This window comes from Schistocerca serialis, chromosome 6, assembly GCF_023864345.2.
Source record: "Schistocerca serialis cubense isolate TAMUIC-IGC-003099 chromosome 6, iqSchSeri2.2, whole genome shotgun sequence".
Taxonomy (NCBI): Eukaryota; Metazoa; Arthropoda; class Insecta; order Orthoptera; family Acrididae; genus Schistocerca; species Schistocerca serialis.
The window spans coordinates 287,734,663-287,752,576 of NC_064643.1; the positions used below are offsets into that span (position 1 = coordinate 287,734,663).

The 17,914-nt window shown below is 37.2% G+C and overlaps 2 protein-coding genes across 3 annotated transcripts in view; one reads left to right on the forward strand and one right to left on the reverse strand.

Moving 5' to 3' along the window:
• The window catches only part of LOC126483702 (anoctamin-8), a 192,921-nt gene extending 179,235 nt beyond the window's left edge, over positions 1–13,686 (reverse strand). Inside the window, exons 1-3 of the mRNA XM_050106792.1 lie at positions 13,430–13,686; positions 5,023–5,108; positions 2,727–2,887 (exon numbers count right to left, since the gene is read on the reverse strand). Coding sequence (XP_049962749.1) covers positions 2,727–2,887; positions 5,023–5,108; positions 13,430–13,538 — 356 coding nt within the window. The 5' untranslated portion in view covers positions 13,539–13,686. The remainder of the gene's footprint in view (positions 1–2,726; positions 2,888–5,022; positions 5,109–13,429) is intronic.
• Positions 13,687–13,993: 307 nt separating this feature from the next.
• LOC126484217 (meckelin) overlaps positions 13,994–17,914 on the forward strand; it is a 221,669-nt gene continuing 217,748 nt past the window's right edge. For both annotated transcript variants that reach the window (XM_050107630.1, XM_050107631.1), the window contains exons 1-2: positions 13,994–14,244; positions 14,387–14,578. In XM_050107630.1, coding sequence (XP_049963587.1) covers positions 14,061–14,244; positions 14,387–14,578 — 376 coding nt within the window. In that variant the 5' untranslated portion in view covers positions 13,994–14,060. The remainder of the gene's footprint in view (positions 14,245–14,386; positions 14,579–17,914) is intronic.

The window sequence follows — 17,914 nt, forward strand, 5'->3', positions numbered from 1 at the left end:
ACCACAGGAATTTGTTTCATCTAGGTCTTGAAGGGATCAGTTGGTAGGACATGTTCTGAGGCATCAAGGGATCACCAATTTAGTATTGGAGGGCAGCGTGGAGGGCAAAAATTGTAGAGGGAGACCAAGAGATGAATACACTAAGCAGATTCAGGAGGATGTAGGTTGCAGTAGGTACTTGGAGATCAAGAAGCTTGCACAGGATAGAGTAGCATGGAGAGGTGCATCAAACCAGTCTCAGCACTGAAGACCACAACAACAACAGGTCTTGGCACAGTCCAGCACACTGAATACAGTTGTGCTCTGTAATGCGTAATTCTAGTCTATAAATAGGAGTACTGGATAATGATCTGGCACCGTTCTAACGTTAAGGTGTGGTAATCTCTGCAAGGGTGCCACATGACATACTTTTTTGGCAACAACAGTAGATGTGACAACCACAGACTGTTGGAAGGGCACCACACTGAATTCTGCTTTGCAATAGCAAAACGATCTGGAGGAAGGCTTCTTAGCTTACACAAAATTGGTAGGCCCATGGTGGTGTTAATGTAGTGCAAAGTGCTGCGACATAACTGCGCTTGGGCAGTCATGTCATACCTGGGAACTGCTCTAGCAGCTTGGTGTATCCACTGCCTACTGACTGGATAAGTTTGGCATTATGCAGCATAATGCTGTGTCAAGCAGATAGGCCAGTGATGCTGTTGTCAAGATGTGTTGGCAATGTATGGCAGCAGACGATAATGTGCTACTAGAAACTTCTGTTCTATCTTCTGATCAGTTATGAAGAGGTGCAGAGGCAGCAACTGACTATTGGGTGCTGTTGCTGTTTGGGAAAGCATGTGGCAAAATGCATTTGTGTGCCAGTCTCAGAACTTCTGATTATACAGCAAATGACATGCTGTGATGTGCCGCTACTGCTGGAGAGTCCTTATAGAAAAGATTCTGGACCTCATATGAAAGTGTCCTCTAGCATTTCGGTTAAAGAGTAGCTCGCGGATCTATTTTCTCGGTGCTTCAACCATGCCCGTGAGGCAGTTGTAGCCTGTGCGCATCTCCATCGGTGCGCTGTTCCTTGCCATCACTATTTAACTGCATGAGGACGGCATGATTGTGTCCTGGATTGCAGTATATCCAATACCATGCATGCATCAACCTTGCAGTGCAGATATCCGACAAGGAAATGTCTCCAGTGGTGGGATTGACTTTTTGAAACCACCTATACCACGATGTTGGTTAAGATCCTATGTTACGGCACCCTGGAGCCTTTCACCCTGGTGGACTATTGTCTGTGAGTAACGGTCAAAAAAATTTCAGAATTTTTTTGTGATGCTCCTCAGCATTAAAAAAGTAGTATTTTATAGCTATCTGGTTGTGTGGTGTAATGGGTGGGGTATGGCCTTCACACACTTGTCATGGGTTCGAATCTCGTTTGGCACTTTAAATTTTTTTTACTTTTAAATGTTCATCAAAATAGCTTTGATTATTATTCTTATTCAATTAATTGGTTTAAAAGTAATTTTTTTTTATTTCTGTTCTTTTGTCACATCATTGTTATCACCATATCAACTTTTTCACTTCTCTCACCTTACCTATCATTCTTTTTCTGTTTGAAACCTTTGTTCATGTGATTTTAATTAATTAAAGGCAGAACAACCCAAACATATAATGAAATGACTCAAGTACGGTCATTACAAATGTAGGTCTATCAGCCAAGCTTAATTGGTAACTTAGTTAAGTTTTTCTATTTGTCAGACCAAAACAGTCAAAGATCGCCACACTACAGCAAAGAGAAATTTTCAGTGCTCCTGATGGCCAGGGTACAAATTCTTTTGAAGCATAGCCAAACAAATCAACTGATGGCTGGTTGTAAATGTGTGTTGATGTCTGCTGCTAGAAGCTCATTGTCTTTCTAGATTAATTAATTTTTTTGCAGTTTATTTTCTCTCTTCCTTCATTCATTTCACATTTTTCTGCAACTAAATTCTACAGTAGTTTTGGCTTCTTTTGCCTGCTCTTTCCTTTGTTACCTAGTTCATCACACATTTATTTGAAATCAATCAGTTACAACTGCTCAGTATTTTCCAGATTTGTACCCTTGCATTGTATCTCTCCACCAACCTTGAATTTGACAAATATTCTTTCATTGGAGATAATTACCATTTCTTTCTAAGTGATATCATTGGCAACCCTACAGTCATTTTCACACTCATAATCTTTGTTACATTATTCTATTTACCTGCAACATTTTTTAATAGGAGTCAGCTGCCCTTTAACACTTAACAAATGCTAGCACTGCACATTGCAACTAATTTACTACATTAAAAAAGTGCCTTTTCCTCTCCAGTTGTCTTAAACTTTCATAAAAATATATTATTCCACTCTTATATAACCCCCCAATCCTACAAATTAATGCATATGTCTTAAGTACCAAACATTGTTGTATTGCTATGAAATAAAAAATAGTGTGAAGCCACAAGAGAAAATGTGTTTCATTGCATTTCGTATCAGTTCAACACCCTCCAAATTCTATGTCAAAAAATTAGATTAGTTTCACCTGAGAAGTTTGAATAATGGGCAAGGCATGTTGCACTATATATATACCTTCACCTGACAACTGGAGAAGAATAGGGCACCTATCACTTTACCTAACAGCTGCATAAAGAAAGAACACTGCATGAGCTTCACTTAAGAAGTTATATAACAGAGAGAGAGGTGGTACTACTTACACAGGGAAAGGAGCAGTAAGATAAAAGCCATAACTGTCAGAAGATGCATGGTGTCGGACATGCACCACTAAACCAGGAGTTCCAGCACGCAGACGAGATAAGAGCCACATTAATGTAAAATCCTGAGCCCCAGGTGGGAACATCAGCACTACATCACATTCCTAAAAACAAATAATCACAAAAAAACAGTCACCACTTATGAAAGACCAAACAAGAGTAATTAATTCATACATCCTCGAAATTGTCACATGACAGTGTAGAATAATTTATGCTAGAGGAAGCATGAATTGCATTTTAAGGGCTAACTGTAACAAGTAAGTATTAATTCAGAGGAATTCTGGTTTATAACAAATGCCTAATTCTCACAACACATCATCCTCAAATTATGCTAATATCATAAATTGTCAGTTTCAGTTACAAGGTAGTGAATTACTAATAAAATGTTAAAATGAGACCCGTCAGTGGAGGGACTTTACAACAAATATAAAAGGACAGGAAGTCCATACGGAATTTCAAGTCATATACAAGGAACACTTCTTCAGTGACATACAAAGATAGATACGGGGTTAACAGACTGAATAGAACTCCAACGTATTTCCACACTACTGTGAGGAATACTGGACTTTTCAATTATTCTGTTTGGATATTTTGGTAACAGTATTTGAAATTTATAAGGTTGAAATAGTCCTCAGCTTCAGTCCAAAGATTCCACAGTAATAATAGCAACAGTAGAGCGATCCACATCTAAAAATGATTTTAAAAAGTATATAAAGATTCATCCACAGACAACAATCATTAACACACCTCCCTTTTAATTTGAGTGGAACGAAAAAGTCTTAAGATTACTAAAGAACATGGTCATGAGCAGCATTACCAACATACACAATTATATGTAGGTTGGAACTCAAATAGTGGGAACACTGCTGTGGAGACACTATGCAATGGAATCTACTATTGTCGCTGATAGCACACTTTGTTGACATACCTACCTTACCTCAAGCAAATGGATTCGCCCGTCCCATGTCACAGGGGTGCGCACGATCGAGGGAAACACAGTCACTTGTGAGTGAGCGGTCTAATGTAGCAGTGTCACTATGTTTTCGAAACAGGAACAATGGAGTTGGATCAAGATTGAATGTTCCAGAGGTCGTACAGCATGACAGTGTCATTAAGGTCTTCAAGGGGCGTGCAGGGAATTGGCATTGCCGTACAGAACAGTGGCACACTGAGTGGCTTCAACGAAGGTCAGCAAACTGTGGCAGACATGCAACGGGCAGGTGGTCCTAGTGTCTCTGAAGAAGAAGAAGTGCATGCTGTTGCCACATTAGTGGACACTGATTGACGCCATACAATTTGTGAGCCTGCCCATGAAACTGGATTAGTGCATACTGAAGGAACACCTTGCATCCTGAAGGAGTGCCTGGGCATGCGAAAAATTGCATACAATGGGTTCTGCAGGAACTGATGAAAATGCAGAAATGGATGCATTATGACGCTGCTCTGGCGCACTTGGAGCGCTATGAGTGCGAAGGAGAGGATTTCTTACGCCGTATTGTAACACTAGATGAGACATGGGCCACATTGAACGAGCCAAAACTAAAACGCCAATCCAACAAATGACGTCATTATGGGTCAATGCGAAAGTTGAAAGTATATCACAGAGCCCCAGTATGGAGAAAGTTATGGCAGTTCTCATGTACGACTGTCATGGTGTTATCCTAATGCTTTACATTCCTCCACTGCAGACTGTCAATGCACAGTATTACTGTTCATTTTTGGAGCATCACCTGCGACTAGCTTTGCGAAAGAAGCGGCGGCACTTTCTGCGCAATCCACCCATCATTTTGCATGACAATGCACAAGGGCATACAGTGTAAGCTGTGGCTGCTCTGTTCGGTTGATGGGACTAGGAAGTACTGCACCAGCCATCATACTCCCTGGACTTAAGTCCTTATGACTTTGATTTGATTCCAAAGATGAAGGAACCACTTCGTGGCATTCACTTCAGAACTGTTCCACAGATTCGACAGGCAGTAGACCGCTACATTCACACCATCAACAGAACAGGCTTTGCTAATAGTATACTACGCCTTTCACATCACTGGCAATGGGTTCTACACAATGCTGGTGACTACTTTGAATGACAACAACAGGTGCAAACATGTAATTCTTTTGTATTGGTTGTGAATAAATAGTTGTCACTATTCCAACCCTCATAAATTGACCCACAGGACACAGTTTGAGTTGGTGAGCAACAAGAAAAAAGTTTTGGTGACACTTATTTTCTATTTCTTACCTGTGTAGGTATTGTCTGAATCCATAATCGGCGCGGTGTCATCAAATGACCTGTACATGGTATCTTCCTCCGCAAGAGTAAAGATGCTAGAATATAATAATGAAGATAATAATAATAATAATTATTATTATTATAGTAATAGTATCAGAATTATTAAAATCAATCAAATTATGGAAACATAAACAAAATGGCAGGATGATCCTTTGATATTTATCTGTGGGGAAAAAAAATTGCATGGTAAAACTTGTGAGGACTTGCAGCAACTCATTTATGTGATATAGCCTGTTTATGTAGAAACTAAAATCTGGATAGCTTCAAAACAGGAAACTGATAACAAACTTGACAAAAACTTATTTGAGCCCTGGTTAAACAGCAATTATTTATCAGTTTATAGTAAATTACAAGAGTATGTTTTACAAATAATATAATTTTTCAAAATATGACCTACATGAAAAGTTATTTTTCAGGTCTCGCATGCACGCAATCAGTTGCAATCAGTTTACTGGAGTTATACCTACATAAGAGAGGGGTGGCAGGGCAATTCCAGTAGCATGGAGACCTATACCATTTGATGCACCAATCCATAACAACATTCTGGCACAAATATCTGCAAAGTGTGCTTCAGCTTGTATGCTGAACATTGATTTTTGGATTATTGTATGAATGATTCGGCTACTTTGCCTTTAATGTGTTCATCATCATTATTAATCCCTGTATCAACTCGCAATGATGTGGGGGGATTGGGGGATGAACTGCCAAACAAAGTGAAGCAAAATGTTTCAGTGCTGAAATCAAACACGCGTGTCTATGTATCTCCAGCCTAGTATTCATCTGACAATTTGTTTAACTTCCAGTTTCCACTATACAGGGTGTTTCAGTAGTGATGGTAAATACTTCATACATGGAAAGTACAGTATGAAGAAGCTAAAAAGCTCCAATAAACATGGGTCCATAATTCAACCGTTGCTGAAGTATCACATTAATTTGAGTTGAGAACCAACTGTAAACACCCTTGGATATCACAATATTTCTGAAGGTAACTCAAGGCTTGTGATCAATTACCTGTTCGTTAACCATGCACAACTACTTCCCTTTCGCCCTCCATGAACTGTACTGTATCGGTCTCACAATAAGTTACAAACATAAAGGCACCATGGACAGAAGTTACACCAATGATGAGTACACTGACATGCACTTCATGTATTGCAAAGCAAATAGCAGTGCCCTTGAGGCTGTACAACTGTATGAAGAAGCTTTCCTCTCCAATGAAGAAGCTTTTCCTCTCCACAGGCAGTTTGACAGGCATACATTTAGCCAGCTACATCAGTGCTTTAGAGAAACCAAGAGTTTCACACACCAGGTACGACAAGGTCACAAGTTTTGTTTAGATTTAAGACTTTCTGATCGCTGTGCTCTGCTTATGGAGTTACCAAAAACAATAGCACCTTGTTCAAAAAACCAAATGTTGAGGAAAGCTGTTACACATTGTACACAAATGTCCGATAACTTAAACGAGGAGGATTGCTAACAAAGTGTGTGTCATGAGTCATAGCAATGTGTGGCAAATTTTGCATTGGCAAGTACTCTATCCTTATCTCCAGCAAGTGCAAGCTCAGCAATGCAGACTTTCCTCCTAGAAAGAATTTCTGCCAATGGGTGCAACGACAGTGTACCCTGAATCCCCTGTTTTTAAGCAGTAGTCTGTTCACGGATGAAGCTGGACTTACCTGTGATGGTATTTTTAACTGTGATAACTGTCAGATTTGGGCCAATGTCAATCCTAATGCAACACTCATATCGCAACATGAGCAGCGTTATCCATTGAATGTCTGGGCAGGACTGCTCAGAGACAGCATAATTGCATTATACTTCCTACCACAGAAACTAACTGGACAGCAATATGCAGCTTCTGCAGACTGTACATCCAGATGTACATGATGATGTCCCATTGAACCAATGCCTGAATGTGTGTTTCAGGCATGACAGTGCTCCAGCACATTTCCATTTATGAGTGCACTGGATTCTAACTCAGACTTATGGTCAACATTGAATAGGTGGAGGGAGGTCTGTGCCATGGCCTCCAAGGTCTCCGGATTTAAGTCCCATGGACTTCTGTGTGTGGAGTCATGTCCAAAGCCTGATCTACACTACCAAGGTCAACTCTCTTGAGGAATTACACTTGCGGAGTGAAGCAGCCTTCCAGCATTTGCAGAAATCCCCAGGACTGCCTGCGATGATTTGCAATTCATTTCAGAGACGAGTTCATGTTGGGGATATGTGAACAAACAGTATCCAGTGTGCATAGTGGCAGACATACTGAAGTACGCAGTAGTTAAGCCACTATTCACAAAGGCACAAAAGAATATATGGGAAACTATTGCCCAATCTCTCTTCTTCCATCACTATCAAAGTATTTGAAAAGCTAGTCACCATACAAATTCAAAATTTAATAGAAAAATTTAAAATGATCTAAAAAAAAAATCAGTATGGATTTCAAAAAGCCAAAACCACAATATCTGCTATAAAACATTTGACAGATAAAATTAACTCACTGCGTGCACAGGATTTTTTTGTGACCTACCAAAGACCTTTGATAGTGTGAACCACTCCTTGCTACTCTGTAAACTGGAAAAGTATGGAATTAGGGGCACGGTGTTAGAATGGTTTAAGTCCTATCTATCCAACCGAAGACAAAGATTGGTTATATCATCAGAGAGAGGAACTTATATTTCAAAATGGAAAATCATTTCGCATGGAGTACCCCAAGGTTCTATCTTGGGTCCCATTCTGTCTTTGTTTTACATAAATGAGCTACCATTCAATATTGTGCTGTCACTCAGTTTTATTTGCAAATGACACATCTGTAATCACTAAAGTAAAAGTACTGACCAAATTCCTCAAATTGTATTAAATACTTTAGAAAAATTAGATACCTGATTTGATTTAGATGGGTTAAAATTAAACATGGACAAGACTCAGTTAACGCAGCAAAATTAAACAATATTCAGGTCAGTCACAGAAACCAGGACTTGCAGATAGCTAGCTGAGTGAATTCCTAGGAATGCAGCTGGATAAAAATCTATCATGGGGCTCACAATACAGTACCCTGCATTTAAATTAAATTGTCTAGCATTTGCAAGAAGAATACTGTAAAATGCTGCAAGTATGGGCGTAAGAAAAGTAATATGTCACAGCTACTTTGAGTCTGTAATAAGGTATAGAGTTTTATATTTGGGTAACTCAAACCATATGTGTCGAATATTAAAACTTCTGAAAAACCATTAGAAAAATACACAATGCAGGGCAGGAAAAAATGATGCTTTCCATTCCCAAAAAATCTAAGTATATTAAGTGTTCCCTCAGTATACATCTAATGGCTGATTATATTTGTACACAATTCATAGCAAATGATTTTCAACATGATTACAACACCAGAAATCAAATTAATTTTATCCTGCTCATCCACCATTTAAAACTTTATGCTCAGACTCCACACTATACAGGTATGAAAATTTATAAAAAAAAATGGAAGGAAGCTAATCGCTCAGCATAAATTCAGAAACCCGAAAAAAAGGGAGAAAAAAAACAAAAGAAAAAAAAAGGTCATATATGAGAAACTAGTGCAGAAATGTTACTATTCAGTAGAAGATTCATGAATGACAACCTGAAAATTTGAGAAGAGGGCAAATACTTACGACTGTTAATTTTCGAAAGTTTGTTACTTTTGAAGAAAAATTATTAACTGATTAATTAATTAATTACACATTACAGTATATTATATTATTCCTATTATACGGAAGCTTGTGAACCAGTTTTTGTGTTTTAACATGTCCCACACATTAAGTCAATGACCTGAAATTTTATGTTATGAGTAATAAACTTGTATCCTATTCTTATATGAAATGTGATGCAAACCTTCATGTTGTAATCTTGTCATTTTGCATTAACTAGAATTCAATAGTAATGTTGTCATTACAAAATCAGTCCTTTCTAAAGCCATTTTGTTCCCGCACTAGGAGGGTATCAATTATCTATCAAATTCAATTGTTTATAATTTTTTTACACAGTTTGTAAGAAGAAGTTTGTAAATTTATTCCTTTATTGTGCACAGACATTTCTTCCTCATTTTTTATATCACTGTCTTCCGCAATTCAATTTAGATACCACCCTAGTCTTCCTGCATTCATGTAAGAAGTGTAGGAGCTTCCTTAGTAACTTTAGTTCCCCCCATTTAAGGGGGTTCTATGTTGATTTCTTCAAACTATATGAGTTTCATCTGTTCCAGTCCCTTCCATAACTGATCTATTGTGATATCATCTTGGTACCCAAGTTGGTTCCCTTTACCCTCTGAAGTTGCTATTTCTGGGTTGACAGAAGCGTCCAATCCCACGCGTTGGCTTTGACCCGTGACGTAAAGGTGATGTGTGTGACCTCATGAGAGCGCGGAGTTTGGTTTCTGAGTGTGGCGCGTTTGTAGATGTCGTCGTGTTGTGGTTTGTTATGTTCTCTGGTGGTATGTTCAGGGTTTTCGTTTTTGTGGTGTTATGGGTTCAGTTTGCTTTTGCTCATCATCCAGAAATGTTTGAGTGTCGGCTGTGTTTGTATTGGAATTCATTTCAGTGAGTTAACGATTTTGTGCGAAGGTATTTAGTGTTGCTCGCTGTACAACATGTGGTAATTTAGTAAAATTAATCGGTTGTTGTTTTTGTTCAGGAATGGATATGACAGATAAAACTAACAGTGCGCAGGTCAAGGGAAGTGTTTGATCCCAATATGTGGCTGTGTATGTTGTTATCGGGAGATGTTTTTGAGCTATATAGGCCAAGGGAAGTGTTTGATCCTAATTTATGGGATCGTAAGCTGCTGTTGAGCTATATAGGTCAAGGGAAGTGTCCGATTCCAGATGATATTGTGTTTAGTGGTATTTGGGGAGTTTTGTGAGGTCGGTTTTTTTTTCGTCGTTTTGTGTGGTTTTGTATGGGGGTGGGTGTCTAGATTTGTTTATATTAAGTTTCCCCCACGCAAAAACACCCCATTTCCTGCGCTTGTCCTATTAGTGTCATTAGGCTTTTTGTGGAAAGTGTGTGTGTGTTTGTTTTTCGATGTATTTTCGTCCTCATAATGTGTACGTAACGACTTTATATGCGCCATATTGGAATTGTGGTTTATGGTCGTTTCCGCCATATTTGTGACGACATGGGTCAAAGCAGACTGGCGGGATCGGACGCTTCCATATTTCCCTATTTCTCCGTCTTTGTCGTCATCTTATTCCATAGTTGTTGGTACTGTTTTATCAAAGTTCCCTTATCTATGGAATTTATTCTTGCAGCAGCTCTTTATTTAATTTTTAAGTTGCTTCATGTGTTTATAAGCCACCTCTTTGCACTTTTCTACAAATCATTTGAGCCACTTTGTGTATTATCACACAGTTTTATAAGGTATGCTCTTTAATTTTTTTAAAAATTGTATTCTCTATTTCATCATTCCATATTCTAAAACCATTCTACTACCTCTTTTCTTTTTCCTTTTGCCTACATTTTTAACTGCTACTCTCTTAATGTATGACTCTTTTCCCATTGTGTGTTCACAACGATCTGTATGTGTACCTTGTATGGATACTGTCCAAGTTGTCATTGATACAGGTATTTTATGCTAGATTTTCTTGTAACACATTCTTTAAACAATTTGTCTTTAGTGTTGCATGATTATTTAGTTGTTTCACCCATCCAGCCAACAGGGTTATCTTTGCTACAACACGATAGTGGTCTGAGTTCATGTTGCTTCCTCTGTGGACTCTCATGTCTCGGACAATTGATTTAAGTTTTCTATTTAATATAAAAGAAGCAATACTTGATCATGGCCTCTTGCACTCTGAGTATATTTCTAAATTTCTTTTTCCTAAAGAATATGTTGCTAATTTTCTTATCATTGAATGTTTCAAAGTGTCTTAGCTTTTGATCATAATTTATGCTCCTACAACTTCCGGCAGTGGTGTATTTCAAACGGGTGTATTAATACATCCACTTATTAACAAGTGGTTATGTTTACTTCTGCCTACTTATTTTTGTAAATCGTCATAAAAAACTCTCTTCTTTCTTCCCCTTCTTCAGGAGCATATACACTTATTTTTGTCCATATCATATAATAACAAAGAATAACAATAATAACAACAACGACCACACACACACACACACACACACACACACACACACACACACACATGCATATGCACGTGTGTGAGTGTGTTTTGTGTGTTTCCTGCTTCAGAGGAAGGCCTTTTGGCCACCAGCTTAAAGATTTAACAGTCTTTTCGTTGCGTCTGCCTGCAACTCAATGTCTCTTCTACATGGTGAGCAGCAATCCATCCTTCTTGCAATACTATTAATATTCCATTCTGGACTTTTCACTGTTTGATTAATTCTGTTTTGTCACTTCACAGACTCTTCAGAACAACAGTGTGAAATGCAGAAGCCAACATTCCCCCACTTCTCTGAATCTGTTCCATAGGAAGAGGAACTGGCAAGACATAACTCCACGAGAACTAGAGACAGGTTCCATTACAATAATGCCAAAGAAAATTTACATGTTTCTATTTGCAAAACAGACTGACTTGTAGGATAGCCTAATATTAACATTTCAGCAACATTTAATCCACTCTGCCATATATAATGCATCTTTCTTCACAAAAACTAAAACTGCACAGATGTTAGATTATGGACAAGTAGCTGGTGAGTATTTTGAAGAATATATAGTCTCTTGTGTCATTTACTATACCCATTCATAAATCAAAATTTTTTCATATAAATTTAAAAGAAGCTACAGAAGTTACTGGTCATGCTGAAAATATACTATCTTAATCAGCACAGTTAAAAAAAACTGAATAGTCTAGATAACTACAAATAATAAAGCCACATTTACGTGATATGTATACATAAATTCTCTGTTGCTTTTTCACGTTAGTTTACTATTTATTCTTTTCAGTATATGCCACTGAATAGTGACTTGATTTTTCACTATTGTATGTTCATTAGTCTCCACAATACCTCTTTTGCACATCAAATGCCTATTCTTATTTCATATAGGCCTATGTAGTACAAGATGTTAAAAATCAAGCATTTGGATGCACATATGAACAACACTGAAAAACTAATTTTCCTTTTCCATTTCATCCAAAAATTCCTCAGGTATACTACCCTGTAACATACACCCGACCTAAAAGTACATTATATTCATGACAACATTAAAGCATTTGCTCTTACCACTGACACAGCGGCACTTATGCAGTTTAGCAGGTACGGAAAAAATTTATCAATTTTTTTCAAAATTTGATCGATTATAGTCAAATATGATACGCTGATTACGAATACGATATTTATTTTCGCTCCCAGTCAATTATTTACATCAAAAAAATTGTTTTCACCCACAAAGCTCTCCAAGCCAGATACATTTGGAATGAAAAATTTTTTCCGTACCTGCTAAATTGCATAAGTGCCGACACAGCTTCCTAACTAACCCACTTTACTTCTGTCTGTGCACCAATGACTCAGTATCTAAGTCCTACTGTTGAAAGCCTCTCACTTTTCCTCATACTTATATTTTTTTCTTTCATCTTTGCATTTTGTTTCATTATAACTCAACCAAGTATTCCTATCTTCTTCTGATTAGACTATTTTGGTACTGGTGTCACACCTTTCTGTTGTATCACTACTCCCATTTGATGGGAACATTGTGAGAAATGTAATTTTCACACTGTTATTAAGTCTGGCCTCATTGCAATAACTGTATCTTTGACTTTCTTCAATATTGTTAGTTCTAACCTGTGTGTAACTAGGTTTATTTGTTTAGAACAAAAGTCTAAATATACCTGACAAAATTCCTTAAGATGAATGTTTATATCTATACAATTACTAAAGTTTGGATCAAAACAAATATGTTTATGTTTACAACTAACCTGTTCAGATAAAGAAGAGGGGGGTGGGGTGGGGGGGGGGGGGGGGGCGCAACTTTCCAACTTGTTTCACAGTGCAATAATAGCAAGAGAGCGTGCTTTGATCTATTGTTTTTTCTAAACCAGTGCAGCTCTTGTATGCAACTGTTTCCGTAACGATGGACAAGCAAAATAATTGTAAATGAGTTTATACAGTCCTGACAGGACTTGAAAACAGGTCACCTCTTAAGAGGGGAATACAGTGATAAACTTTCCTCTGAGGTTACAATGAATAATTCCTAATCATTCTTCACCAAGGCTTGTATTAACTAGAGACTATGCACGAGTTTCCTCCAGAAATAAAATATTATTCGTAAATACAATTTTACCTAGTTGTTATAAAAGTTTGTACGTAGAAGCAAGATTTGCACGACGTGCACGGTAATAAAAGTACAAGAAACAATATGATGTTCACTTTACCATTTTCAATTGTCTTTTTAGCACACGTAAGAAGCTTTCGATGTCTTAAATTGGTCTCCTGATCAGCTTCGGTAGCTTGTTCCGAATTCTCGCTTTCCGGAGATTCCATTTTTTGCTCTTTACACGCCGTGATGGGCAAGTAATAAATAACTTTTTATGAGTTGTCCCTAAAATTTTCGCTGCTGTCATTAACACGAACACCACTTTCCCAACGCCGGCACAAACATCGCTTCTACACCTTCGGTTTGTTGATAACAAGAGACAATCTCCATTTAACAAGGATTGACATCTGTTCCTAGTTCCTACGAACTTCGGAAATTCACCAACGCAACAAAAATATTGTTTATAGAAACTGTTGGCTAAACTGAGAAACAAAATATATTATCCAATATAAATAAAAAAATTCATTTTTCGATATAGATTTTCGTAAAGTATATTAAAATAGACACTTGCCATACGTTGCTTAATGGACAATTTATGTAAAATACCGAAAATAACATGATGGGTTGGCCAAACTGGAATCGATATAACTGTTTACCCGTCGTCTTGGTGCGCGCAGTTAGAATGTGTTTGTAAACACAGCACTTAATTAAAATGAAATCTGTACGTAAAGATATGTAATTTGTGGAAGATGGTGAAGCTGTTGTATTACCTGATTCTGATATTATGTTGGACGACTCGTATTAATACATTTTCAGGAGAGACATTAACTTATAGTGATCCTTTGCTCTGCAATGAAAATGAATATTTTAACAGCGTCCTGCTGAAGTGCCTGCCCTGCGACAGTAGCAGACACTTAGTACGGGAAGAAAACGGTATTACCACAGTAATATGCCTTCTAAAACTATCATTGTTCTGATGTGAATTATTAAATAATGTACCAAGTACTTCTGGTGTTAGGTGAAAAGCTATTTTTATCACTTTTACGCAAGTTTGCTCTCACAATAACATGTTCAGGTTTGACTTGCGCATGCACCGCAAGAGCAAGAATCGTCCCCTCCGAATTCGCAGATTTTCCAAAATGCGAGTTATGTGGCGAGAATGAACTGCCATCAACAGACCGAACTGCGTGTTTGCCATGCAGAGACCGCACATCTAAGGAGAATAATGTAACCAACTGTGAACCATGTTTACCGGGCCATGTACGAGGTCAGTTCTTCTAGTTTAATTAAACTCTCGAAACCTTCTCAAAGTAGCCCTATGAGTATGTGAATGCTGGTTTATATGCATTATGTGCCTTTCTGTAATAGCTTACCACATGACGCCCAATATCCATGTAAATGTGATCCACGGATAAATGAAACGTAGGGATATTTGCGCAGTGGACACTATTATTTTCGTAGAATTTTAACTCATTGTTGAAATAATCTTTTAGCAAGGCACAGAATAACACGGAAAACAAGGAAAAAATAGTACTTATGTGGAGCACATAATGTGTGGAATAAACTTTTATGCACAGAGTTTGTAATTACACTACACTTAATAATAAAAATAAAAATCCATACACATCAACGCTCACCTGTTGTCGACAAATAAACTCCCACATTGTTGACTAAGGGCTGAAACCTGTCAATAGTTTACTCAAAATCTCTGCCAGCCGTTTATCTCAAACTACTCCGTGATATAATGATTTCACGATTAGTGACTGATTCAAAAATCATTAAAAGCCTTATACTGATGAATTTAATGAACAAAACAGTCTAGGCCACATCTTATTATTTGTTATTACCGGTTTCAGCTAAGTTATGCCACCTTCAGATTTAACACTAAAATACAGGACTCTGTATGTTCAGCTTTTCAGAGAAAGTTGCGGGCTCAGATGTTCAGTACAAGATATCAAATCAAACCCCTTTCATCTGTCTAATTTCCAAACCGTTATTTTATTTGGCTACCAGTTTCGGCAATTGACTATGCCATGCTCAAGCCCTATGTACAGGCAACAATGGTAACAGTGTGGAATAGATAACCATAAAAGGGGGTGGTGCAAGTCTCATATACACTGTTAATATGTAATATCATGGCAGTATCAAGTAGCACAAGAAGTTACATGAAGTTACAGGTAAATTAAGGAATAAAATAAAAGAATGGTTGCACACTGTACTAACTTAAACTAGTGAGCAAATTATATATGTCATATAATCATAAAAAAGAACCTACTAAACAGAGATCAATATTACATGTTATACATAGAGAATCATGGTACAATGCTAATGCAATACCCATGAAACAACTGGTGTAAAACAATATAGTCATACACTGACGAGTGCAGACTGAAGGTAAATTATTTGATTATATGCTGTCGTATACTAATAAAACGTATAGGCTAGTACTTACCTGAGGTCAACCCCATAACTATCTGTATCATCATGTTCCATATACTAATAATAGCTAATTAATAAAAGGAGAATATGAAGATACACCAACGCAGTTTATTGATCCTGTGATCATAAGACGCAACTTATTTAATAAACCAAACTATGAATGTAATGTAATAAACTGTAATGTATTACCACTAAGCAGTAGGGCCTGTTTACTGAAATATGTGGAAAAGGCAAAACCATTGTCATCACAAAAATGATAAGTCTGCTGGTGAGCAGAGATGTGGCTAGGAGATACACCATATCATGAGCTATGAAATAAGTTTAAAGTAAAGTAATGCAATTCATATACAGTATATCAGAAAGACACTCATTACAATCAGAACAACCAAAGGCATGTACCGCTATATGTCCGTAGCCCTTAAGCAAGGGATGTATGATCTACAACAGAAAACCACCAGAATACGTGTCAGGGTATACCATTCAATGTGTAATATGCCAACTGCTACCTTTTTGATTAGATGGTTAATTGAGAGTGTGGAATATACCAGAATACAGGTGCCAATTGATGTTTGTCATTAAAATTCAATAAAGAGTTGTAGTGGGTCACACCAGCTAGTAGTAACAGCACTCCTGTATTTTGGTGTTAAATCTGAATGTGGCCTGATGTGGTTCTGTTCTTCCAAGAAAGATTTTCTAAAATCCAAGTCTGATTTTCTTGTGGTACTTTTATTTCTTGATCCATTGCTTCTTTTGAGTTGTCTTCTTGTTGATCTGATCTCATAGCTTATTGAAGTGTTTGTGGCTCTTCCCAGTATGTTAAATAGGAACTCATAATCTTCATATGTCATTGGACATTTGAATGTAGACCACTCACTATTTCAGGCAACTTCAGTCATTTTCTTCTCTCATAGTATCTTTATCAGTGATTTTATAATCTTTATTTTAGTGTCAACTTCAGACTTATCTTCAGTTTGAGTTGTTGAGACTTGAAATTCATGATCAGGAGCATCCATAGTTACTGGAACAGATATACTTATTTTTGTCTTTTCTTCAAAAATGATACCTCATAACCTGATTAACATATCTTTCGCCCAAATACTGCGACATTCTGTGTCCCCTTAGCCAATCTAATTCTTTCGTCATTTCTTAGAAACATGAGCATAGCAAATAGATCCTAATCTATGCATTTGATTTGTCATAGATTTCTCACCATACCACAATTTGTATGGAGATACTCTAGTTATAGTGGATAGCACCACCTGATTTGAAACATATGTAGGTAAAGTTTATCATTTTGCCCCCAAGGCACTATGGAATATTGGGCCCCAACTGTGAGCTTGCATTATGGCTCCAGTGTTTTCCACTATGATATAATTCTCTCTTTTGATGTAGCCATTTTGTTGTGGAATGTAGGGCATTGCTTATTGAAATTGTTGTCAAATTCTACCCAGTTATCACCAGAAACAACATTAACACAATATCAAACCATCTTTGCTTTGACTATAAAAAGCCTCAAATTATTAACAGACTTATCTTTTCCTCCAATTTCATAATTTTGCATAATTGCCTTTAAAAGTACAAAATAATTATATCCAGCCATAGAACTTCGTAATGAACCACAAATGTTTGCTCAAATCTGTTCTCTTGGCTTGGTAGCTTTTTCTCTTCTGCTTTGTGGCAACATTAGGCAATGTGTACACAGGTGGAGCAAGAGACAGAGAAAGGATCTTTGGTGCAGCAAAGAACATTTGTTAGCAATGTAGAATATATGTTGTTATTCGTTGGATGTTTAGTTGTTATTAGTTGAGTTTCAGTAGGGAGACTTGCAGATTAGTCATGCTTGTGAGTTTACATGGTAGTTATATCATTCACAACACAATTACCCATAGTGATGATGCCAATGTGATTTGAAAAGAAGAGTCAGAACTGTAAATTATTTTTTTCTTTGTAAGCAATTATGACAAGCACGCCTCAACTTTTGACAGAGACAGAAGTTAAGACAGAAAAATGGGAGAATAATACCAAAATAAAACTTTAATTGCAAAGAAAATGTGCAATTAACTACAAAAAATGAAGTGTACACACAAGCATTCACTGACTGTACAATATGTCAAAGGTTTAAGATGAAGACTGTGCAATACTATGTAACAACAAACTGCTTTAG